The following is a 25,414-nucleotide window of genomic DNA, read 5'->3' as shown; positions in this document are numbered from 1 at the left end:
AGCGTCAGCTACGTAGAAAAAGATCCTCGAGTAGAAAGTAATAATAAATAAATTCTAACAACAGCTGATCAAGCTTAAACGTGCTGCTGTTGTTCAGCCGCTGGTTTCCTCTTTCTGGTGCAAAGTGGGCCAAAAGCAAACTAGAGACACGGACTCGCGACAGAAAAGCCGATCAGCTGATCATTAAGCAGTTTCATGATTGAAGTAGCAGCAGGAGAGGCAGTCGCTCGTTAAGCTTAACGCAGGAATGCTTTACAAACATTCAGAGATGGACTTACACACTTGCTTTACTTCTCTCGGGATAACTTTGTCGGAGATGAAATGCCGGGTTGCTAGCGAAGCTCCACATGCTATCCAGACCACCGACAGGTCCCGCATGCCACAGCCGCTCTATCACGTGATGCATACTGCTCCGACGTGCTAACGTTCTGAGGTGAGTTACAGCGTGTTGCAAGTTTTGTGAGGTGCTTTCGTGATATTTAATGGATCGGATTACATTTTTTATTTTTCTCCGATATCCGATCCAGTAATTTAGGTCAGTATCGGACCGATACCGATACGTAATATCGGATCGGTCCATCTCTAGTGCTGACAGGCTGTACTTCAGACACATCCACAGTGCTGAGCATCGCTGGCTTGTGAAGCACTCTGGTGTTAATCTGACCAGAGGATGAAGACTTAGTTCACCAGACGAGATGAGAGATGAGAGAACACGTTTACTGAATCTTTGCTGGAGAATAAAAACAGGTTTCAGACAGAGCCCACACAGTTAATGAAGCGTGTCATTTTCATCTGCACTTACTTATATTTGGGGCTGGGACTCGGTTCTGTAGAGCAACAACAGACAGCAGCATCAATAACAGCAGATATAACGTTAAGTCAGTAACAAGAAAAAGATGGAGCTGGAGATGATTTGGGTTGCAAAGAGGCTTGCAGATGTGACTGTAGGATAAAGCAGACCCAGCATGTCTTATATGAGGTTTACGGACTGGACGCCAAGGTGAGACGAATGCTGTGCTTGATTAGTATCAGTGTGAGGTCCGATGCACTAAGAAAGAAACTGAAAGCTATTTAAACTGTAATTTTATGGCATCGGGAGTAAATACCAGCTACAAATATGATTATGAGTTTATTTCCTTAAGTGGTTAATTTTTGGATTCGGTCTTGGCACTTTTGACTTACCGTACGCTTTCACTGCCTCAAAGCATCACTTAGATATTTTGCTTAAGAGCTGGTAGAGACCAAACACAGAGCTCAAAGAGAAGCACTGTGCTCTAACGAGCCCCACATACCAAAAATGAGTCCTGTAGGTTTAGTCCTGAACCAGAAACTCGGCAGTGTGGACGTTTTACACGCAAGCAGCTTCTCTTTGTGTTTTTGCCTTTTGCTCCCTTATCGCTCACTCCTGCTGCATGTCATTCACATTTGGTGCCCCTGCACTGGGTCTTACCCCACTACAGGCAACTGTAAGTCCATCCAACTGGGACAAGAGAACAAAGCAGAGGGAGGATTTTCTATCCCTTAATGGCCCGGGAACACCTCAGGAGAAGGTGGCTGAGGACTGGGCCAGCTTAGGCTACGTCCACACTAGCCCGGATAGATTTGAAAACTGCGTTTTCGTCTAAAAAAAACTGTGTTTTTGTTTGAAAACGCTCCGCGTCCACACTAGTGTTTTCAGTTGTTTTCAGAGTTGTGCATCCACATTGAAATGGCAGAAAATGCTTACGTTCCAGTTCTGCGCATGCTTGAAACGCAAGAAGATTCAACCTGCCTCATTTAGTCTGACGCTCCTTTACTTTCCAGCTCTTTGAAAGGTCGCAGTAAAATGTTGAGGAAAAGCAGCGAGTTTTTTTAAATGGACTAACAATGAGGAGTTGTTGCTGCGAGTAACACAAAAGCACAAAGTTGCAAAAGTGAGTGAGAATTAAAGAATTTGAAGAAAAGCTCTCTGGGGCATGAACAGACAATCTTTAATAGGGCTGTCAATCAAAACAACTGCTGTGTAATGCCCTCCGCTATCATTGTTTAATTGGTCACATGACTGCATCACATGACTGTTTTCACCGTCCACACTGTGACATGAAAGCGCTGTTTTGAAATGTATGTCTCAGTGTGGACGGGAGGCCAAAACGGAGAGAAAACCATGTGCTGTCAAATGAAAACACGTTAGTGTGGACGCAGCCTTAGACTGCTCTGCTACCTTATCTTTGCCCTTAACCTTGATTGGCCCTGTGACCACGGCAGACCCGATGACACGCTCATGCTTTGCAGCGTAATCTTTATTTACACTCACGGTTGCTGTACAGTCCAGGAGCTAGCCGAGGTGTGACTGCAGATGCAGCTCAGGTGCGTTCGCCTCCCCTGCAGCAGCACTGCAGACCACCACCACAGGCCCCCTCCAAGCAGTGACCATGTTAGAGGTTCAATAGAATTCAACTATTAACAGGCTCAACGCTCAGACGTCGTGACCTTTGAGCTCACTGATTCAGCAGAGTTCACAGTTCATTCTGAAGACAGGTGTGTGTGTGTGTGTTTTCAGAGACACAGCCAGCCAGGTGGACAGCAGGTGAGCCAGAGTCGGAAGTGACACGTGGCAGAAGCTACTCATTAGCCAGGAGTCAAAACAACAACATCAGATCAAAGTTTAAAGTGAGAACGTGAAAGCAAAGAGAAAGGGAAACAAAAGAAAAGCAGACAAAGGACTGAGGGGAGGAGGGAGGTGAACCGGCAGGAGACGGACAAAGAAGGAAGTTTGTCACATCCGTTGGAGAAGTTTGTTTTGTGGATTTGCTTCCATACACCAGTGCAGTGGATTTTAAATCAGACGATCGTGGTATGACCAGCCGTGTCCCGTTCTCTCAATATTCATGGACAAATTAAACAGCTGATTCCAAGATACCATTGTTATGTTTATTTGGGTTTCTTAAGCCTATCAGGTAGAGAGGAAAAACAATCTACAAAAGACCACAGAAGACACATGAAGCGAATGATGACAGGATTATTTCTATGGTTCAGGAAAACAACGTCACAACTAACCAAGTGGTGAATATGCTCGATGAGACAGATGCATTGCTGTCAGAGTCTACGGTCAAAAGGTGCAAACCGCCGGTTACACTCAACAAATGGAAGGCCAGGCTGTGTGTGAAAATGACTGAAATTCCTTAACAGTTAATGCAAAATCTTTGTAAAACCACCAGGACATGTCGTTAAACACACTCCAACAGCACAAACGCAGCCAGAGGTCCAGTTCAGGGACTCCAGTTAGCTCAGGGGAAGCCTAGCAGACAGCTAGCAGCTACAGCCACCTGCGTCCCCATCCACCTGTCGGTCAAAGAAGCCACGCCCCTGATAATGCAAACATTAATGACTAATCGAAACAGGTGAGTTATAAACAGTTGTTATGAAGGGGGAAACGAAAGAGTTCCAGCTAACAAGAAATGTTACGTGTCCACGAACACATAGCTCTCCTCTTCCTCAGCTTAGGCACTCGTTAGCCTGATCGCTGAGAGAGAAGGTAGCAGGTAGGTGAGGCAGTCATCATGGCTTCATGAAGTCCGGCCTGTTGGAGCAGTAAAGTGAAATTTATTGGGACGCTGTAAACACTGAGGTAAGCGGGATGATGATACTCAGTGTCCATGTTTTGGTCTGACAACTGCACAGCTCTCTGTGGACTACTGTGAATATTCTGCACACACACACACACACACACACACACACACACACACACACACACACACACACAGCTGATTGTGCAGCTACCAGTGTGTGTTTTATGACTCTGGAGGCTTTTAAATCGTAATTTTCCTGCATCTGATTCCATTTACAGGACTAATAAGACTTTATTCAGTCGTCGCACTGACTGTGGTTTGGTAGGGAAGGTTAAAGAGGTCTCATAAAATGATCGATGATTGTATGAATACAGATACGTTTCATTAATGCTGGGCTTCACTGGCTCCAGGACCACGGGACCATTTTTTTAAGCTGTCATCGGGAACGACAGAGAAGGCGATCGGTGGACATCGTGGATTTATTATCAGCGCAGAATAAAACAGAAGGATGGCGTCTTTTCAAAACTCGGTGGAAACGAAGGAAATTACAAGTAAAGATTATTATTAATAAATGAAATAAATAAATAATACAAAGGAAATTAAATAGTGAGTTATTATAAATGAATTCTTATTAATGTTGTGAGCACTGGACATAAAAAAAATGATGGGTATAATCTGTAAATAAATGAAATACTCGACTACGACTGCTTTTATTGTGGTTTGTCATGTATTTACCTCCTTTTTTTGTCATTTAACACGTCGGCAGTTTTGGTCCTCGACATAAAATAAGCTGGAGGCTCAACTGAGAGCCTAAATTTAGTTTGTAGACATGGAAATGTACAAAGTCTCGGTTACACAGACAGAAAGAAAAACACAGTACAGATAATGTTAATATTATTTTTCTAATTTATTTAAGAAAAATATATATTTGTTGATTCTGATGGAGACATTGGGCACATTAACGTAGACATATGTACAATTCTCTTTCATAAATACAAAATTATTTACAACGAGCAAAATTAAATAGGAAAACGTTCTTCTGGGAGGTATGTACACATTGCATTGTTCTCTTAAATTAATGAAGATAATACAAAGACACGTCTACACAAGAACAACACGTATTTTTGGTATCAAATGGATTATTAAAAAAAACAAAGGAATAAAAGCTCTTTGGAGTCCTTCACTGATAAAAAACGTTTTCTTTTTTTTCTTATATAAAAGCAATAAAAACCCGTCAGCGGCGTTTTTATTGTCAGACCGACTGAACTGGGTCTGCAGCGGTTTCATGAAGGCAGCTTTGAAGTTTAGCTTTTTGATTAATAGAAATATAAAATTCAGCTGGGAACAAATGGACCCGTACGATGAATCCAGCCCAACGGTTCGACTTTGATTATCTTTCAATTCACAAGGCGGAAAGGCAGGAAACAGCTGATTGTTATTAGGGGAACAAAGCCCCCCCCCAGTTCACCTGAAACATCATTTACACAGCGATTAATATCCAGGGCTGAAGGCTGGAGATACAACTGGGGCTCAGAGACGGGTGGACTGACAGGCTCAGCGCAGGATTTGAACTTACCATTAAAAACCATAATAAAACTCGTCCAGTCTTCTGGGAGAACATCAGACAGTGACGTTCTCACTCTGATTGCTGGCTTCAAGTCTTTTTGATGTTTTTAGGGACAGAGGCACTTTGGATTCTGCAGGTTTGGTGATTGTAAGGCGGATATTTTTCATACTGAACAGGCCACAATGTGACGAGGAAAAATTGAACGGCGATTGAAGGTGGACGACAGAATCGTTGTCACAAACTATCCAGCCCAGGTCACAGATACATGATCTGTGGAAAGGTACGGCTGTTTGACCTAAAAGAAAGAGGTTTGCCTCCCATTTCTGCGAGCAGGTCCTCTGATGATTGCGAAATTAGGGAGCATAGCTAAGGCACCCGTCTGTGTGAGAGGCGGACAATTCTCGCTTCGATCGTTTCGATCGTGGATCCAAAGAAGATTAAGAAAGAGTGCAGAGACAGAAAGTCAGGGCAAGATTTAAAGAATGAATAGTGCAAATGATGCCAGACGTTCAGTCTTTCCTCCCTCGTCTTCTCATTGCCATCCGAACATTGACAGTATCCAAGCAGACTAAAACAACAGAAGTCTCTCCATTGAGCAGCAGTAATAAATATTAAATTAAAAAACTGTGTGTAGAATAGATCCTCTGGGTATACTGTTCTGGACAAAACACTTTCAGGCCCTCAGCAGAAAAGATCCTTTGCTGGTGGTCTGAAAAATCTCAGGTTATACCTGAGAATGAGACAGAGAAGCAGCGGTTAGTCATCAGCGTACGGCATCACTGCACTGCGCCATGAACATCATTCATGAAGCACAACGTTAGAAGAAATATTAATAAGTGTTTTTAACCTCTTCCACCTGGAGGCACTGGGACCAGTCCGGACCTGTTAGAAAAAAGTTTGTACTTTCAGCGAGCAGCCCGCCTGAAACACTGCTGTGCTTCATTTCTCTGCAATTTATGGAGCTGCAGTGAAATCAGTGTCGCTGACTCTCACATTCACAGTTGTGATTAGGTCAGCACGATATCTAAACAATAACACTGACGACGGGATATTAGCATTCTTTACATTTTGTGATAGGCGCAGTATTGCAATAACATAGCACAATTTGCCAGCAGTTTAATTGAATTTATAAGACATTAATATTTTGTGTCCTTGCATCGTCACACAGAATACTGCAGTACTAGGATGTATTCATTTTCTCACCCCTACGGGGGGCGTTTTTTCCAGTTTTTTGCAAAAAATCTCTCACTCAGAGGTCACAGCTTTGTTCTTTCTTATGGACTTACAGATAAGCTGGAACATTGTAGCCAGAAGACATGCAAACATCAGTGCTGAGCATTAGAGTGAAAGAAAGGGGCATCTGGTGCATATCATATTACTCCAACCGACCAATCACAATGTTGTGATGCTAAAATAGCAGAGCCTGCATCAGGGGTCCAACTCCAGTCCTCGAGGGCCGCTGTCCTGAAACCTTTCCATGTGTCCCGCTGCAACACACCTGAATAACATTAGTAGGTCATTAGCAAGACTCAGAACCTGAACACATGCTGGACAGCGGCCCTCGAGGACTGGAGTTGGACCCCTGGCCTACATAAAGATGAAGTCCTGACGTGAGACTTTGAGTCTGGCTACATTTAGAATTAATTATTTCAAAAAGTTTGCATAAAACAGACGATTAACAGTAATAATGTTTCTCTGTGGCACAAAAGCCCTGAGAGTGAACCTCTCCCATGCACCGAGCAAGCAAGTCAATAAACCGGTAAATACTATTAATAATATGAAAAATACAATCCTGGTGGCTTTTTTCTGCCGATGTCAGCTGCTCTAAATTTGCCTTCTCATTTCCACTTTTAGAGGAAATGTTACTAACAGTTACTAACTTTTTTTATCTAGATTATTGTGCACACACTGGACCCACACACACAGCTGTCCATCATCCTCATCGAGTTCAAGTCATTTGTATAACAGTATGAATTTAATGCTCTGGACATGCTGAGCAAAGACACGTTGAACCAAGTTTAATTTTGCTTCGTCGAGCTTGCAGAGAAAAACCAAAGTGTAAATTCAGTGTCAGATGTTTAAAGACGACTTTGAACTTTGAACCTTCCTCAGCCTCCCATTCTGCGTTTCGCTGCCACTCTTCCATTAACAAAATGAATCCTTGTAATAGTAATGTGATCGACCCAAGTCAACAACGGAGAGATAAACGCTCGCGTGGTTGTGTTCCTCACCTCAGTAGCAAACACACACTGCTCCAGCTGGTCTGGGATGATGAACACTGAGTGATACAGACTGTCCTTTGCAAAACTGAGAGGAGGGACGATGACGGACGGCTCGCATTTCTTACTGTTAGAGGAAACAAGAGCGAGACAGACAGACAGACAGACAGACGGAGAGAGGGAAGGTTGATCCAACAGCAAACAAAGATTTTGACAGCAAGACTCAGTGAAGATCCCCCCCCACCATGGACTGATCAGTTAAGACACAACGAGCTGCGACTTGTCTGAATTAAACTCACAGGAACGAAGCACAAACAGAAACAGAGATAACTATCAAACCATCAGGTCCTTACAGGTCATACTTGTTCTTGTCCAGGTGCTGCTCCTCCTTTGCCAGGTTGTAATCTGCCATTTTGTTTTTAAACATGGCCACGTTGTCGCTGCCCTTGTCCACCAGCGCTACATCCTTATTGGACATTTTAAGATGAGCTCCCGGGAGGAGGAAGGCCTCTTTCTCCTTCAGGCTGCCCAGAGTCGCTCCAGGTAAGCTCCCGTTCTTGGGCGCCCCTCCGCCAATCACCGCGTTGCGGTTGTTCACCGTCTCCAGGTCGTTTTTTACTGACGTGGAAAGGGCTCTCAGCTCCCTGCCCCGGTACAGGTGGCGCAGAACGAAGATGGCGGCGCACACCAGCAGGGAAAATGTCACTATTCCCAGAGCAATAGCGGCAATCATGGCCGCTGGAGGGTCTCCATTCGCGGCCGGTTTCACAGTTGGCTTGAGAGAGTGTTCGCAGCGCGTGCCCATGAAGTTTCGCGGGCACTGGCACACGGGGCCGGTGAAGTGGGTGAAACACGTGCCGCCGTTTTCGCACGGGAACTGGTCACAGAGGCTGGCGTGCACCGTGCAGTCCTTGCCGGAGAAGCCGAGGGTGCACGTGCAGCTGTAGTTGTTGATTCTGTCGAAGCAGGTGCCGCCGTTCCTGCAGGGATTGCTGGCACAGTCGTCGATGTTGGTCTCGCAGCGAGAGCCGGTGAAGCCTGGCTGACAGCGACACATGACGATGCTGCCAACGTCAAAACACTGAGCACCTGCAGACAGGAAAAAAACAGGTGTGTGTTAATAACAACTGGAGGAAACAACTGGCAAGGTAAAGCAGAAGAGGGCAGATGTTCATCTGCTACTGACTGATGTTGAGACTTCAAAGAGGTGAAACGGGCCCCAGTTTTAGGGTCATTTATTCTGCTGAGCAGTAAGTGTTACCAGATATGTAGTTAGCATGTTGGCCATGAAGCATCATTTGGAAAGGAAATAAAGTGTGTAGACGTTTAATAGATTCTGATGCCTTCAGCCCTGCTTATGAGCTAAAGCCATACAGCAGACACGGGAAACAAGGTTTTTGTGAAATACTCATCATTGAATCGCTCTAAACGTCTCATACGTTCACTGGTATTTCTGAGTATTAGTATGTGGACTAGAAAAAACAGGGGAACCACAGCAGAGCCTTGGGGGAGGCCGGAGGAGGCTAAATACTCCACAGTTTCATTCTAAAAAAACAACAAAAGAAAGAAAGAAAAGAAACCAGGTTTCTGAAAATTTGACAAACTGTGGTAATAATTAAGCCGACAGTGTGCAGAAGACATTTTGAACCCTGCAGACTTGCCACAACGAAGCAAACTCCATCTGGACAGAGGAAGGACGAGCGGGGCTGAGAGCGGGAGGGGAAAAATGTTCTTTACAACATTTCCTCTCAACAGATGCCCCTCAGAAAAACATGTGTGATTAGAAACATCCTGAGAAGTTGTTTTCCAGCACCAGGAAGTCATGTGATCTGCCAGAACAGTGGACTATAAAACTTAAACAGCCATATCCGTCATTTCAGTTTAACTTCTCTGAAACAGGAGAAGATGCGCATCACAAATTAGCTAACAAATGATTCATTTTTGCTTTTGCTGGGATTTCGTGCTCTAAAAGCATTTTTAGGAGGGGAGAGGCACTGATCCTGCAGCCATGTATGGGTTCATGTTGGGCTGTTATTCCAAACTGCAGGCTGTGTGCTGTAAAAACAGACCCATATTTGGTTGTTCTGTGTTGCAACACTGCAAACAGAGCACAGCGTCATCTATCAGGCAGCAGTATTTTTTTACCCTCTGTCAGGCTCACTGAAAGACAGGAATGACTGCAGATTGAAGATAAGCAGGCGGCGGTTTCCACATGTTAATGAGAACCTCAGGGAGAACTGAGGGGTCGACAGGCACCCCGAGAAGCGGGGGCGGATGATAGGCCGATGATGACTGTTGTTTAATTATAAACTCTGAGATATGCTTCCTTTATTAATGCCAGGTCTGCCGGTGGAGCCGTCTGACCCTGATAATGCGTCTCCTCTCGTAAACGACGTGAAACTTTAAACTGACTGTTGGCCCAGCTCGCACGAGAACAGGTTACCCAACCACAGACCACAGATTATAGAAATCAAACAGCAAAACATCCTGCACGGTGCAAAATATCAAGCTTTAGAGCCAGATCAACGTTAAAATCTGAACTCCAGCGGTTTTGTTGTGTTTTCCTCACACACACACACACACACACACACACACACACACACACACACACACACACACACACACACACACACACACACACACACACACACACACACACACACACACACACGGCTGTCAGCTACAACATTAACACTACTTACAGAGAATAAAAAACATTATCTAGCATCTAAACACTCGTGTCTCACCAAAACCATTTTGCATATTAGGTCAGGACAGTTGCTCGTAGCGACGACACTCCCCGGAGGCAGCGGTCTCTACAAACATCCCAGTGTCCGCCACAGGACACGTCCATCCCTAATGAGTCAAGTTTCTTCAAACAACCCAAAACTATTTGTTGGAAATACTTCTCTACGATATCTGGTGCTCTTCTGACTCTTTACGGCAGCAGCAAAGATGCAGACCTGTTGTGGGAAAGAAGTCAAGTTTATCCGCCTCCTTTATTAACACAAGAATGCTTTCATACTGTTTTTGATAACTCTCCTATCCCTCAAACTTTCTCACAGACGTTCTCTGAGGTGAGGATATGTTTATCTCCACAGCTCTAAACAGCTCAGACATCTTGTCTGCCTGACAAGGGCACGATATCCCCAGACGTCCCCAACCCCCCAGATGTAAAACAGTCGATTGCACATTAAACACGCTGAATTAAAATCACATGAAATACTGTGCAAAAGTCTTGAATTATCCAAATTTCCTTGTGTTTTTTGGGGAGTTTGTCCGGTTCCAGCTTGACCTCTGTGCCAGCTTCTGTAACGTCTGTGAGGATCTTCAGGAACAGTTCTCCAGACGTCCTGAAGGATTCAAAGCTTTTCTTTCTGCCTTTTGTTCTTCTCTCTGTCGGGATGATCCCAAACTGAGGTCCAGGCTCTGGGGAGGCCGACCAATGACTGATCAGATGTGTGTTTTTCCATGAAGGAATGGTTTTACTGTATCGGCCCTGTGTTTGAATCATCACTGTGCTGAAAAATGAAGCCGTTAGCAGACAGACGGTTTCCAGGTGGTACTACACGGTGGAAGAAAATCCGATGGTTCTTTTTCAGAGTTCATAGTTGCATAAAGATCTGCAACACCACTGACCACAGCCCAAATAATACAGAGCCTCTACCGTGTCTCTCCCGACCTCTCTGCATACCGACCTGATCCTGCAGCATCAGGATGACCGCGACCATCATCCCGACACACCGCACACCATGACAAGACACATCCGGCTGCTTGGAAATCACTTTTTTCACCCCCAAATATTTTTATGTCAAAATGTGAAATCTTTGATTGAACTAAAGAAATGGAAACAACTGATGTGTGTTTATGACAGGCTGCTGGTAACAATGAGCCTAAAGATACAATTTCACAGTGGCTAAGTTGTGTGTTATACGTACACGACACCGGTTCTCTTGTTAGGAGCCTTTGTGTCATCAGGTACAAGATCAGGGCCCTATTTCAGGAAGCCGGTTTAGAAAACTCAGAGTGAAAAACGATACTCAGGGTTGAGTAACCCCGAACTGTCCAACTCGGAATATTCGGTTTCAGAAAGGCTGATAACAATTAGTTCAGTCAACGCGGAGTTGCTTTAACCCCAAGTTAGGCGCGCGCACGAGGATACATAAAGCCCTGATTAGTGGAGCACAGATTAAGCGAGTCACCATGGAGACGGAGGGAAAGAAGGCGCGGTCAATGTATTTCATAGCGCTTGAGGCCGAAATTCTGATGGCAGCATATGCCGATAACATGCAAATTCCGCGGAAAAAAGTAACACAGCCTCAGCTGCAAAAGAAAGGGAGCATGCATGGCAAAACATAGCCGACAGAGTCAATGCGTGAGTGTTAATTTAAACATTGATCTAGGGATTTCCACCCATTTAACACGTTATTTTATTATATTTTATTTTATTTTTTAATTTATACATTTTATTTTGTGATGTGATGTGAGCGCAGGTGCAACCCAACAGGCCCCAAACGTTCCTGGCAGCAAGTAAAAATGAAATATAAAAATATAGTCCAAACAGGTAAGGTGTAATTGTATTATGAGCCATAGTGCTTGGTCTGTTTGTAAATCAATTGCAGTTAGAGGCTACATTAATTTCCCCTCTGTAAGCACTTATTGAAATTATCTGAGCACATTACAAGTACATATTTGCTTACTCTGTATGCTCAAATGTGACCCGTTATAGCCAACAGAAAAAAAGCAGAGGCCCGAAAAACAGGTGGGGGTCCTCCACCACCACCACTCACAGAGGCTGAGCAGTTGGCTTCCACATTTGTGATAATGTTGGCAGCATCACATATGATCTTCACAGTGCAGAGAACACAAATTAGCATCCATTACTATAATGAGATAATTTGTTAGTTTGAAATGCTACAGGGAACTATGTACCTGCACATTAATGCTGTGGAAAGACTTCCTGTTCACATAGTCTCCTTCATTTACTGGAGGAGCAATGATTGGAATGTGAGTGCCATCTGTACAGCCAATCACGCCTGGGAACCGTGAGAATAAATGTAAAATTTAAGTAGTAGTTCAAATATCACCACATCATGAATTAAGTTTTGTTCATCCTGATACCTGCAATTTTGTGGCATCCCTCTTTGATGAATCTTGTGGGTCTATGACCGGGGAACACCACAAACGAGTACAGGAGACGTTTCAGTGCAACTGTAACATTCCTGACTGCCCGACAGACGGTAGCCTTGGAAACGTGCTCAGCGTCACCAATATTATACAGAAAGCTCCCGTTTGCAAAAAACCGAAGTGCGATACAAATAATATGTACAGAACTGAGAGGATGTCCGCGATGTGTCACATGAGCAATATTAGGCCTGAGGATGTTATTCAAATAACTTATAGATTGTGCTGAAAAACGGTAACGTTCACACAGGAAATCATCAGGAAATGATAAAATGTCCAAACGCGCTCTAATCACTCTCTCCCGGCGGAGAGCTCTGCGGAGAATTTGGGCTTCAACATCTACTGGCTCTTCAAGGACGGAGCACGCCATGTCTGACACTTCCTACAGTCAGGTTTCTGACAAAGAGGCGGAGACAGTCAGGGTTAGTTGAAGTAGACCTGCTAGGGGGCAGGTTAGCTTCACGGAGTGTGTCGTCATAGTAACTCGCTCAGGATTAATCTAAACTCGCTTTGTGAAACCGGAAACCCAGAGTTTTCGTTATCTCAGGGTATACTTACTCAGAGTTTGCACTAAACCGGCTTCCTGAAACAGGGCCCAGGACAGAACACGAGTGAAAACGTGGCCAGTGTGTAAAAATCTGTACACTCAGGTTCTGTGTAAGCAAACGATAAAGACGTGACTGACTCAAGACTTTTGCACAGTGCTTTAAGTATATGATGAGGTTACATCACAGTTTAATTAGTGATATTTATGACATTTGAATATTCAGCGTGTATATGATTGAATGCTATCAGTACCAAAAAGCCTGAATCAATATTTATGATCAACTACAGTTGAACTATTATGGATTATTGATCTGGAGCAATTTGAAGTTCTGGACACAAATAAGAGAAAATAATACTGATAAGAATAAACTGCTTGAAAAGAGAAATGAAAACTTTCACTGTGTTTCCTGGATCGTTTGCATTAACTGACTTCTCAGGAATCACACACACGTCTGCGGATATTTGCGTGCCACTATGAGCCGACTTTATGGTTATCTTGCTGTTGTGAAGCTCTGGTCTGCATTTCCAGGAAGAAATGAGCCGTGGATGAAAACTCTATCAGACTGTTAACAGCTGGCAGCAGAGCTGGACTCTCGACAGAGTCGAGTGCAATCAGGTAGGTGAACAAAAGGACGAGCTCGTCTCCAGAGCTGCTGCGAAAACAGGTTTGTTTAAGGCAACGAGGACACAGTGTTTGTAATTGTGCGGGAGGTGACGAGACATGTTCGAGAGCTCCCGCCAAGCAACACACACACAGCACTAACACCACTCGCAGGTGGAGCGGCTAACGTTGATTATGCTGACCAAGCGCACCCTCGTCATTGCAAAGATGCCCCCAGATGGCAGCAGCCAAGTCTTCTGGGTACCAAACGGATCTAAACGAGGTCCAGGACACTACAGGACACTACAGGTCGCTCAGCCACACGGCCTGAATCCATACCCTGATCATTAGCAGCTGCTTTGGTGGTCCGAGTAGGGATCTACGCAAAGCCTGGCACTCGTCCCGACACATGTCTTTGATTACAAGCGTTTAAAGATCGCAGGTCCACGTCTGTGTACAGTTACGTTTAACTTTGCATCATAAATTGTGCTCAGAGCAGAAAGGACTCAACATTTTCCAAACACTGGAACAATTCAGTGCAGGGTTGACGAGTGCTTGCAAACTTTATTGTAAAAGCCGTGCGACATGCACAACAGTCATGCTAACCTGCTTCCACTCATGCCTGCAGTGAGAGACGGTCTTCAAAATAAACTTTGGCTCATAAGCCAGCGACAGACAGATATGACCATCGTGAGGGCAGGTGGAGGAAGAACAGAGCTACTAATGTGCTTTTAACTCTGTGAAGCTGATGAAAATCTACATTTCTGCAGCTGCTTGTGCCGAGCGTTGTTGGCGCTACAGTCATGGCAACATCAAAGCTCTAAATCGCGTTAAGGAGCTCTCAGCCTACGTTAGGCTGCGGGTAATAAAGCTCATGTCATGCTTCATCAACTGAAATATAAACCGAGAAGCATAAGCAGATGTTTTATCCGCTCCTATCCTTCGTTGGCAGCAGAGAAATATTTGGGTTCACAACAAGAACAACAAATGACAACATAACGATTCCCAGGAAGAGTCGGGACTGGTAATTCATGTTCTATCACATCTGAAAGGCTCGCTGTGAGGTTTACAGGAGTTTAGCTCCGATTCTCTCCACACCAGCCTTCGCACTCTGGGCAAGACTAAGCCGAGCCCCAAACGAGTCGCTGCAAATGAATGCATTTCATCTAAGCATGCAAATTCCAAATATTCATATTCTGAATATGAATTTACCGGCTCCAGAACCTGATAAGATATGAGTGATGTTATCAGTGCTGACCGGGAAACTGGGAACCAGCAAAATAAACAAAGGTGACTTTGATCTGCTCCAACACAAACATCAGGCCTCGTCTCAGTAATGCTTTTTATATTTCTGTCATGTAGAGAGGAGAGACCGTTAACTGTAATGGAAAGCTGCAGCCAGACAGGTAGGAGTCACCAAACAGTAACATCATTTGCTCTTTTTTGTGTCTTATTACCAAAAACACCTCAAACCTGAACTCTACCACAGCTGTGCAGTTTAGAGCAACACACTGCTGATCAGAAGACAGATTAACATCCCAGTGACGCAGATGATGCACTGAGATTTGATTTTCCTGAGGCTGTCCCTGCACTTCAAGCCACATATACCAGCTGAGAAGTCAACCCTCTGATGTCTGAATCATCCTCGGTGACCTCAGCGCCAACCCGAGTCATCAAAATATCAGGAAACAAAGAAAATGACCGTTGGAGCTGAAATGCTTCAAAACCTCAGCAGGTTACGCGAGCTGTAGCAGCCATGTCTAAAATATGCACTGATATCTTCAAGCTCACACGGCGCCTACAAAGCACCGAATCTGCAACTATTTTTTATTTAGACGAAGACTGTAAGACTGTGTTGACTCCGACAGGAGCGACCTTTCACTTAACCTGACTGCTGGGTGACAACGAAAGTAAACACAATGAAACTGAACTGGTTGAAACTCTGGTGCATTTCTGTGTGTTGTGGTTGTTTCACGTGTCATTATTTAATCATTACTGCAGCCTGTGCACTGTGGGACATTGATTTATAGCAGTATTTAAATTAAAGTTTAACTGATGCACGGCCCAGCCTTTGGGATGTCGAGGCTTTAAGCCAAGGCCGCCAACGCAAAGCCACTGCAGTAAAATCATCAGAGCTGAAGAGTCGCACAAACAGCAGGTGAGAAAAAGCACCAAACTCTGATAAGCTGAGAAGCATTCAAAGAATCTGCACATAATAAAGAAAAGCAGCCAGACTGGACACATTCCTGCAGCTCAGTCCCTCTTTACACTTTGAGCTGCAGCGATCTCATTCAGAGACTTCGGCTGCTATTTTTAGCTGCACAGACGCCAACGCTGGTTAGCGAACAAATCGGATATTAGTTTCACGGATTAAACACGCGTGAGTGCGCATTTACTGCATTGTTTACATGGATGTCAGCCACTTGCACGTCTGAACTGCACAGGCACAGAGTATCTCAACTTTCTATCAGCTTTTCCTGCTCCCAACGTGTTTTGGATGCACTGATAGGAGGCTGCTGTTACGTGGTTCAGTCTTATCTGGCAAGTACAAACAGGACTGTTGGAACAATAAAGCCGAGCCTGCTGTTCTGTTTGTATTCAGTTTGCAGCAGCAGCTCAGAAAGCACGCGATCGATCAGACAGACCGGGCGCACGAGAAAATAAACCAGCACGACCGTCTTTGTCCTTTACCAGAGCGTGTCCCTCTCCACAGCCACCTCTGGAACTCCCACAGTGTGTGAAACATGCCTGTGATTGGCTCACACGCAGACCAGGTGAAAATGCAAACGTGAGCCCTCTCTCTCGTTACATTTGTTTCTGAGGAAAGTTCAAAAATGGTATTAAGTCATAATATCTGCCTGATTCTGTTCATTGTATAAAAGTGGTTAATGGGGACCTAATAAGATTTTTAACAGTGATGTTTTCGACGTATGTTGTGGCGTCAAAACTTCACTAGGAATGCACGAGTCCCTGCAAACACACACGTGCACGTCTATGAAGGCGTTTGAATGCAAAGGTATCTCAATATTTCACACACAATTATAAACTGTGTGTGTGTGTGTGTGTGTGTGTGTGTGTGTTAGCAGAGACACAGCAAAGTCACAGTTTTCAGTTTTCTCTGATGACTCATGCGATGCTGTGATGATGCTTCAAAAGCCTGGGCGGCTGCTTCCTCCAGTTCCTCACTGACCTGCTTCTTCTCAGGAACGTATTTTGAAGTATTTCGCTGCTTCTATTTATTCTGTCCTTTGACTTGCATGACTTATTCCAAATGTATCTGCAGAGGAGCAAACGCAGCAGCGTGCATCGTGTCACCACGGCACTGAATTAAAAGTAAGTGTTGCTCCACATGTGTGAATTCTGAGAGGTCTGTCAACTATTTCCTGTTAATCATCAAGCCGACTGTTTACAGGAGGCTAAACCAACCCTTGGACCACAGGTGTCGAACTCCAGGCCTCGAGGGCAGGTTTTAGACGTAACCTTGATACAGGACAGCTGATTTAAATGGCTAAATTACGTCCTCAACATGTCCTGAAGTTCTCCAGATGCCTGATGATGAACTAATCGTGTGATTCAGGTGTGTTGACCCAGGGTGAGATCTAAAACCTGCAGGACTCCGGCCCTTGAGGCCTGGAGTTTGACACCCCTGCCTTAGACGTTGCCCAGGAGCTCCTGAGGGGCTCTGCTGGTGACCCTGAACAGATGCTGAATCCAGCTGCCAGGCTGAGCCGATGGAACTTTGATATATTCGATTTTTATTACCAAAAACGTGAAAGTTTTATTTTTACGCCTTATAGCTCATGAAAACCAAAATTCCAGTATCTCAAATTATTAGAAATATTTCAGGTTTGCGTCATTCACTGTTGGAACAGCATAAACACCGTGCAGCTTTTGGTCTAGTTGACTACATGCAAACACAACCGTGGGGACGACTGTTGACCTGGACTGAGCTGATCCTCGAGGAGCCAAATTTCTCTTTTCACTGAAGTAAGTTTTGCATTTTGTTTGGAAACGAAGGTCCTGGAGGAAGTCGGAGACACAGAATCCAGGGGTCTGAAGTCTAATGTCAGGTTTCTGTGATGGTTTGGGGTGTCGTCCAAAATCGGCGCAGCCATCTACCAGAAGATGCTAGCGCACTTCATGCTTCCAACTGCTGACGAGGTTTGCTAACCACGACAGGAACACGAGACGCACCCGACAGGAGCTGGTGGCCGTCACAGCTTCAACAACGCCTGAGCAACAACACGCTCGCCATGTCCACGACACACTGATGCAGCGGTTCGTGGTAATGGGACTCCAACCACGTGTGTGAATCAACTGCTATCAGAAGTCTCTGTATGCAAATCTTTATTTATATACATTCTAATAATATGAGATACAGTGCTTTAGATTTTCATGAGCTAAAAGCAGTAAAAAGCTTTCAAATATGTGACTTTACATGTAATAGATAGAGAGTATATGAAATCTGCAGCCTTGTGGATTCGAGCCCATTTGGGGTCGTCAGCCTGGAGGTCTGAGGGTCGTTCTGGCCCTGTGTGAACAGTCTGTGGCCAAACATCATTCAAAGAGAACTTAAAACGTACTAGGATAACATAGAAAGCGTAACTGTGAACTTTAGCATGGTTAGAGATCAGACGGCACTCTGTGTTTCTGATGATGTGAAGTGCATGAACTGGGCTACACTCGACTGGTACCGTTAGTGCAGGGGCTGCTGCTGCTGCATCGATCCATCCTCTTCTCACAGTTGGAGCCTGTGAAGTTGGACGGGCAGCGGCAGGTGTACCCGCCGGTGTCTTCCTGTATGCAAGTGCCTCCATTAAAGCACGGCCCGTCAGCGCACCTCATGGCGCTGATCTCGCAGCTCTTCCCGTAGAAACCCTGAGGGCACGTGCAGGAGTAATCGTTCTCCGAGTCCTGGAGGAGAGACAGAGGAGAAGAACAAGGTGAGGAGGCGACAAGCAAAGCTGCGTGTGATTCTGATTCTGCAGCATCGGTTAGCAAAGGTGCGGCCTGCTGCGAGCAGTTAGTGCAGGTTATAGTTCGGTGAACTATTACATCATCAGCAAAATCACACGGACTTTGCACCAGCAATCCGCACCGTTACCCCTCTGAGGTATAAGCACTGTCAGAATTAGCTTTGTGAACATTAGTGTGAGATTTTGTTTAAGATACTATTTTAATTTATCAGAAAGTTCAATAAACAGCACTGATGAATGAAACATTTACTGACAATTACTTCATGCTTCAGGCTCCCTAAAAGATGATGATGAGCGAACAGTGTTAACACCAAGTTCTAAACCATCATCACCAACAGCCCCATTCCCCTAACCTGACCCCGACCCTGACCCCGACCCCGACCTTTACCTTAGTTGTGGAGAAAAACGCTTTATTGGAAATGCACACCAGCTGATTACTCTTTGTTTTTTCCTCCCTGATTGCTAAGACTTTGCACAACAAGATTTGGATTAGCGTGACTGTTACGACTGAGTGTGCAGGTGCTCCTCCATGATTGGTGCATCCAGGGTGGATGGATCGTACGGACTGGCTAACAACCGGGAGGCAGCGCATAAGAAGACACCGCCAGGGACTGCCAGGTGATTCATCCTCGGCCCGACCCAACCGGCAGACCGTTCACTGTGTCACTATGTTGGTTTAATGTAGGAGCATGTAGGGGTGGACCGCCTTTTTGTTGTGGTCTGGCCGCGCCTAGACGGGCCATAACAGTGACCATCAGTGACCTCTGACCTCTCAGGGCTAACAGCTTGACATCCAGTCCGACTGTGTCTGGCATTTTTGTTCCAACATGCTACTCCACCAGGAAACGCTCTATCCTGCACGTGAGAAGCTGGTAAAGTTGGGAGTTACTTCCTAAACGATCTGAAGAGTTAAAGAAAAGGAGGTTTGGCTGCACCGAGCCCGTTGCTGACTTACGTTGCAGCTGCCGCCGTTCCTGCAGGGGTTGCTGTCGCACTCGTTGACTTCGACCTCGCAGTCTTTGCCGGTGTAGCCGGGCCGGCAGGCGCACGTATAGCTGCCCTCGCCGGTGTTGGTGCAGGAGGCGCCGTTCTGGCACGGCTTGTGGTTGGTGCAGTAATTCAGGTCTGCAGTGAAGAAAGAAGATTACAGGAAACGGGAAACAACAACATCCACAACAAGAGACGAGGCAACTGTGGCGCCTGCTGTTTTAGTGTTTTGATTGTTACCATAATCCTTGTCGGTGTCGGTGCTGTGCTTTTGGAAACCGAATTTCCCAGAGGAACCCACCCGAGGGATTAATAAAGTTTTATCTTATCTTTGGTGTTTGAAAGTCGAACTCAAAACCACAACAAAATCCCCTCAGTGCCACTAAATTAAAGTGTTTTGGTTTTGTTATTATGATTGATATTTCTAATTTCACACAGACACATCTGTGGAGTTCCCTGTTCACAATGCGATTCATGTGTTTTCTTGCAAACATAATTCACGAGTCCAGCTCATCTCTGCAGCGACAGATGGAGCTGCTGTAAAACACTAAACAACATGTTTCTGTTTGAAATGCTAAAACCAGCTGACACAGTTGGAAACTGTCGCATTAACCACGACAGCAGCAGGCAGGTAATTTAACATTTACAACAATATTTATTCTACTGCTACTATTCTGCTGCAGATCTCAAACACAGATCCACGTAACCCTAATCAATCAGCAGGTGATTGGTGATGTATCTTAGAGGTGAGAGGTTTGATTAAGCTGACAGTTTACTTCATTTGAAATGCAACATGTAGTTAAGTTTTAGGTACCTGAACATTTTTGAGTCTACTGAACAATCACTTTAAAGCAATGTAATTATCCATAACCAGAATGCAAATAATGTAAACCCTGAGCGGTGCATGTAGAGGCAAAAAGACAGAAAGTTTGTCATGTGAGCTGTTATTAGATTACTTGGATCAATGCGAGTGATCGGTGTGTGAACATATGTACAAAAAAGGAAAATAAAAGGAAAGGTATTAAGGAAAATGTAAAAGGACTCAGGATGGCGCCCTGAGGTGCCCCGCTTCAGCTCAAACACAATGCTGTCAACCTCGGTGCCTTTGTCTAAAGGTTTACTTTTATAAATGATCAAATGCTGCTGAGGAGCAAATCCTCATTCCCAGGGTGCCAAATCCTGCCGTTAAAAGTTCAAATAGAGGACTCGGTGTCCTCTGTGCTCGGCGTCATCGATGGAAGCAACAGTGGGACTGTTTTTCTCCCAGCTCGTCACATATGGATGTCCGGTCAGGCACCAGCAGTGTCACGTCTGAGGGGAATATTAGAAATGGCTTTTCTACCATCCCACCACCCTCCCACTGCCCTGTCTGGACTTTGTGGGAAGAAAAACATATTTATTGTTCATGTTTTGGTTATACTGGCCCAACATAACCGTCTTCATTTAAACACAGTACATGTGGCTTTTTTCTGCATACATGCAGATGACGCACATAAAAACATCCCCTCATAAAGATCTGTTATCAAATGTGGAAATTTGTCTTTAATGTGTTCAATCTTTAACCTTAAATCTATTGATATTCTGCAGATGAGCAGGGTCAGAGGTCATACCTCTGCATGGCAGCACAGTTCTCAGTTCTGGGATTTAAAAACCGCTGTGGCCAAAAGTTTGTGTCACCAAAGACAAAACTGAATGTTTAAATTCTTTATATGAAATGTTCATGATTACTCTTCACTGCGTCACAGCAAAAACAATCATCTGAACTGAAGGTTCAGCAGCAAAGTGCATGAAACACAACATTTGTGTGGCTAACCTGCTGTGGTGCGTGGCTTTAAAGAACCTGCGTATAAAGTAATCATTGTTACAGTCACTTAAAAACTGTTATTGGCTCATAAAACTAAACCAGCAGCTTATTTCTAAAGATTGTCAGAAATGTATTTAGAGCTGCTGACACGATGTCTGCTGACATTTCAGGTAAAAGTCTCTGAAACAGAAAATAACTGATGCGGTGAACCAAAAGCTTGTCTGCAAAGGGGTTTGCTTCCACACGAATGCAGCCCTCATTTCATATCAGCCCCAAGCTTCTTCTATATTGTGAATAAATTGCATCATATCAGGTCATTTAAAGATATAAGTGACAAATTAATCTGATCTTAGTTAGTCAGACGCCTCCGGCATCAGAAACGATGGTTAAAAACAGCTCTACACTTCCTTAAACTAAAAATAAAACATCTTTAAAGAGCACTCTTGGTTTTTACTTGCTGTTCGATGAGAGTTGTGAAATAAATCATAGTTTCAGCTAAAATGCGTCACTGTGGGAGGACAGTAACAGCTGACGTACAGGCAGAAAAACACCTCATAGTGAAATACATCAGCTTCACACTGTTTTCCTGAAAGTTTAAATTGTTGCCAACAAACTGGGTGAATCTTTTTGCAGCTCTGAAAGTGTGTGGATTTATTTCAATAAACAGAAAAAGGAGAAGTTACAAATCAGCCGCAGCGTCGGTTTGTTGTGGGGGTGGGGTGGGGGTATGCTTGAACCTGCAAAGGAAACCCTCAGCTGCCCGTTAACCCCACCGGGGCGACGCTCCCGCAGATTTAAACCCACCTTGGTCGCAGTACAGGCCGCCCCAGCCCTCCCTGCAGTCGCACTGCCAGGGCAGCTTACAGGTCCCGTGTTTGCAGCCGGGGTGTCGGACGCACTCGTCGCAGCTCTTGCCCTGCCAGCCCTGCTGGCACACGCACTCCCGGGGAGACTTGCAGAAACCATGCTGCTCGCTGCACCCTGCACAGATGGCTGATGGGAGGAGGAGGGACGCAGGGAGAGAGAGGGCAGGAGGAGGAAGGTCAAAGAACGCAAGAAAGAGAGGGAAGGGAGGAAATATTATCATGACTGTGTGTGTGTGTGTGTGTGTGTGTGTGTGTGTGTGTGTGTGTGTGTGTGTGTGTGTGTGTGTGTGTGTGTGTGTGTGTGAGAGAGAGAGAGAGAGAGACAAAACAGCTCCTCACCCGTCTAAGGGACTCCTCCTTAAACTCACACACGGTCACGATTACATGACTGCATCACGTTAACTTTCTTTAATTTCCTGGAGACTCACTTTAACCTGGACCTGCTGAAAGCTCACCTTAAAACTGAATGAATAAACGCACGCACGCACGCACGCACACACACACACACACACACGCACACACACACACAGACACACACACAGCTCCCCTACAAGTGCTTGTTAAGTGCTGAACGAAGCAGCTGGCCCGCACAACAAAAGCAACACATGCTGTCTCCTTTCACGCAAGGCAGCACACATTAAGCTGCAGCGCGTGTCCCCTTAAAGGCGGGCGGGCCGGGGGCCGACTGGGGGCCCATTGTTGATCTCAAAACAAAAGGAGCAGACCTCAGAGGCACACACGCACACTGGAAACGACATAAGCTCTAACATCTCTTTTTTGTCCCCTGCAGCCACCAGGGCCAGCGGTGGCACTGACAACTGCTTGACTTCACAATTTCAAGGCTGCCAAGGGTCCCATTCTTTACCCCCCCCCCCCCTCCTCAGCAGGAGAAACGTTAGAATAAAAAATGGAGGGAGCTCAGGAGGAGGAGTTGCACTACTGGCACTACTGTAAGAAAACAAGAGATCGCTCCTGATTTGGAGCCAGTTTTGTTGCATCATTGAACGTTTTTAGTATATTTTCGTGAGACTGGAGCCGTTAAAAACAGCTTTGCTCAGCGTGTGACTCTGGGTGTAATCTTAAGTGAGAAGGGCACCAATGACTCTCCTCAAATGATCATAAGCAGTAAAATTACACCTTAAAGGACAATTTCTGTTGAATTGCTGAAAGCATCACAGAGGACACTCACCCACTGTGCAATACTCTCCTTTCCAGCCCTCCAGGCAGTTAATCTTCCCTTCCTTGTCACAGGTGTAGTGGCCGAAGGTGTCGTTGCGTGGCCGGCAGTAGGCGGAGCAGGCCTCCCCGTGGTAGAACTCCTTGCACACGACGTGGTAGGAGTAGTGGAGCTCGCTCTGGTTGCTGGTGTTCTCGCCCTTGGTCCAGTCCTCTCCAACCCTCAGCTTGTGGCGGGTGGCCAGCCGGCTGATCAGGTTGTTCGGATTCTCTGGTTGGAAATACATCATCATCATCATCATCAGACAAAAACACCACTCGTGTTTTTAATTATGTTCGTCTGTGGCGATAGTAAACATTAACAAATAATAGTTTTAAGTGTCTTTATCTGGTGCTTGTTGATGTTCACAGGTACGAATCACGAGTGGATTCTCTGTGCGGGAAGATGAACTGTGAGCATGAGGCCTGATTGTGTGAGCTGTCGCCACCTGCCGGTGAGCCGGCGGCGATGCGTCGGGAGTTTACCTATGGACCGTCCTGGAGCGTCCGCCTTCCAGGCTTCAATGATCAGAGAGAACGTCCCCTGAAAGTAACCGGGAAAGGAAACATCTTAGTTAGTTAGATGTTAGTAGACGTGGAGGGAAACGGCACATTTGAGTTTGCTTTGTCTTTCTGAGGCTTTTGAGAAAAGTTTCTTCTTCTCTGGATGTTTGTGGCTGAAAACCTTTAAGATTTCAAGAGCAATAAAGAAATAACTCCTTTAGTGCATTCGCTGCGCTGCTGTCACGCCTGAAACACGCGTGACTGTCGTTACTTACCGGCCACTTGAATTGAAACTGCACTCTTATGGGCTCTCTCTCGGAGATGGAGTTGGAGTCGGCGTCGAAGACATCCGTGAACGCTTCGCCGTACGTGCACGGCGGCTCCGGCTTAATAACGTTCTGCGAGTGTTTGAGGCACACGCGGAAAAAAATCAGGCAGTCCTCAGACTTTTGGCCACAGATGCCGCTGGAGCTGGTGAAGGAGTCGATCTTGAGCTCGAAAACTCCGGCGGTAAGAGCCTGAAGGGGGCAAAGAGAGGAGAGGGGTCACCTGGTGCAAAGACGCACACGAATTCATCACTGCAAAACGGCGCACGTCTGCATCACAAACCCGACGCGCGCGGTTTCTGCAGCGCAGCGTGTCCGAAACACGTAACACAACAGTTTAACAAAAGCATCAACAAAGCCCCACGCCCCCGTGGGTCCCGTGAGCGCTGTCACTCACCGTCTGTGCCAAGGCGAGCAGCAGGAGACACGGCAGCAGCGAGCGTGCCATGGCGCGTCCACAGGTCCAGTGCGTAAAGTCCAAAGGATCCAAAATCAAACGGAGAGACGAAGAAAAACCTCCAGAAAGAGCGGGCAGTGTCCGCGGTGTGCAACCCGAACTGAAACAAAGTTTAATCCGCTCCGCGCTGAACTCTGGACCGCAGCTGTCGTCCCACCTCCTTTATACCTCAGGAGGAGGGCAGGAAGGAGGTGCGTCGACTGCAAGGAGGGAGGGCTGCTGTGCTGATGTTTCTGTGAAATGAGTTTAGAACGAAAGAAAAACAAAAGCAGCAGTGAGTGAAACTCCCCATGCCGCGCGCCGTTACGCACGCTTTACGCGTTCTTTTAACTTTTTATTTTTCAGGCGCTTCTTTTCTCCAGCGCTGCGAGAACACGAAGCCTGAGCCACTCAGATTATACAGATTTCCAACACTCTGTGTGACGATGTCACGAGGGACGGGGGCTGAGGGACGGGGGGGATGCTTTGATTGGCTTTCACCAGCTGATGGTGCAATTACGCAGCAAAGTGCCAGGAGCCAAACGCTCACGACCGAGGCGCTGCTTTTACTGCCTCTGTGACGTCACAAAGTGTCCGCAGGTATTTACCTTCTGCGGTCAGCACGCTGAGGCAGT

The 25,414-nt window shown here is 45.6% G+C and overlaps 1 protein-coding gene across 6 annotated transcripts; it reads right to left on the bottom strand.

Annotated features, from left to right (window-relative positions):
* Nucleotides 1–4,436: 4,436 nt before the first annotated feature.
* On the bottom strand, nucleotides 4,437–25,096 carry dlc (deltaC). Of its 6 annotated transcripts, XM_085429167.1 has the most exons (11): nucleotides 24,741–25,091; nucleotides 24,293–24,535; nucleotides 24,000–24,057; nucleotides 23,488–23,745; nucleotides 22,237–22,425; nucleotides 19,597–19,766; nucleotides 18,360–18,579; nucleotides 7,688–8,423; nucleotides 7,347–7,461; nucleotides 5,963–5,997; nucleotides 4,437–5,845 (listed from the first exon to the last, which is right to left on the bottom strand). In XM_085429167.1, exons 1-11 carry the CDS (start codon nucleotides 24,789–24,791, stop codon nucleotides 5,797–5,799), a joined length of 2,124 nt encoding a protein of 707 aa, XP_085285293.1. In that variant the 5' UTR covers nucleotides 24,792–25,091; the 3' UTR covers nucleotides 4,437–5,796. The 6 variants fall into 6 exon arrangements, 5 of the variants coding, with proteins under 5 accessions (XP_085285293.1, XP_085285295.1, XP_085285294.1 ...); XR_014914749.1 differs by having other exon boundaries at nucleotides 5,963–7,461; XM_085429169.1 differs by lacking the exon at nucleotides 5,963–5,997 and having other exon boundaries at nucleotides 7,697–8,423; nucleotides 24,741–25,090.
* Between the last annotated feature and the right edge of the window lie 318 nt (nucleotides 25,097–25,414).

Source organism: Rhamphochromis longiceps, linkage group LG14, assembly GCF_057381845.1.
Source record: "Rhamphochromis longiceps isolate RC_006_pf linkage group LG14, R_longiceps_female_GT1.1, whole genome shotgun sequence".
Classification (NCBI taxonomy): domain Eukaryota; kingdom Metazoa; phylum Chordata; class Actinopteri; order Cichliformes; family Cichlidae; genus Rhamphochromis; species Rhamphochromis longiceps.
The sequence above is the reverse complement of the archived record's forward strand: the minus strand, read 5'-3'. Positions and strand labels throughout refer to the sequence as shown.

Bases quoted from the DNA above. Each gene is read 5' to 3' on its own strand.
- dlc (XM_085429165.1), bottom strand. From the start codon at position 24,791: ATGGCACGCTCGCTGCTGCCGTGTCTCCTGCTGCTCGCCTTGGCACAG. The intron at 24,058-24,292 runs GTAAGTAACGAC...GGTTACTTTCAG, and splicing joins AGTTTCAATTCAAGTGGCCG to GGGACGTTCTCTCTGATCAT. The intron at 7,462-7,687 runs GTAAGGACCTGA...TTCCTCTAACAG, and splicing joins GACAAGAACAAGTATGACCT to TAAGAAATGCGAGCCGTCCG.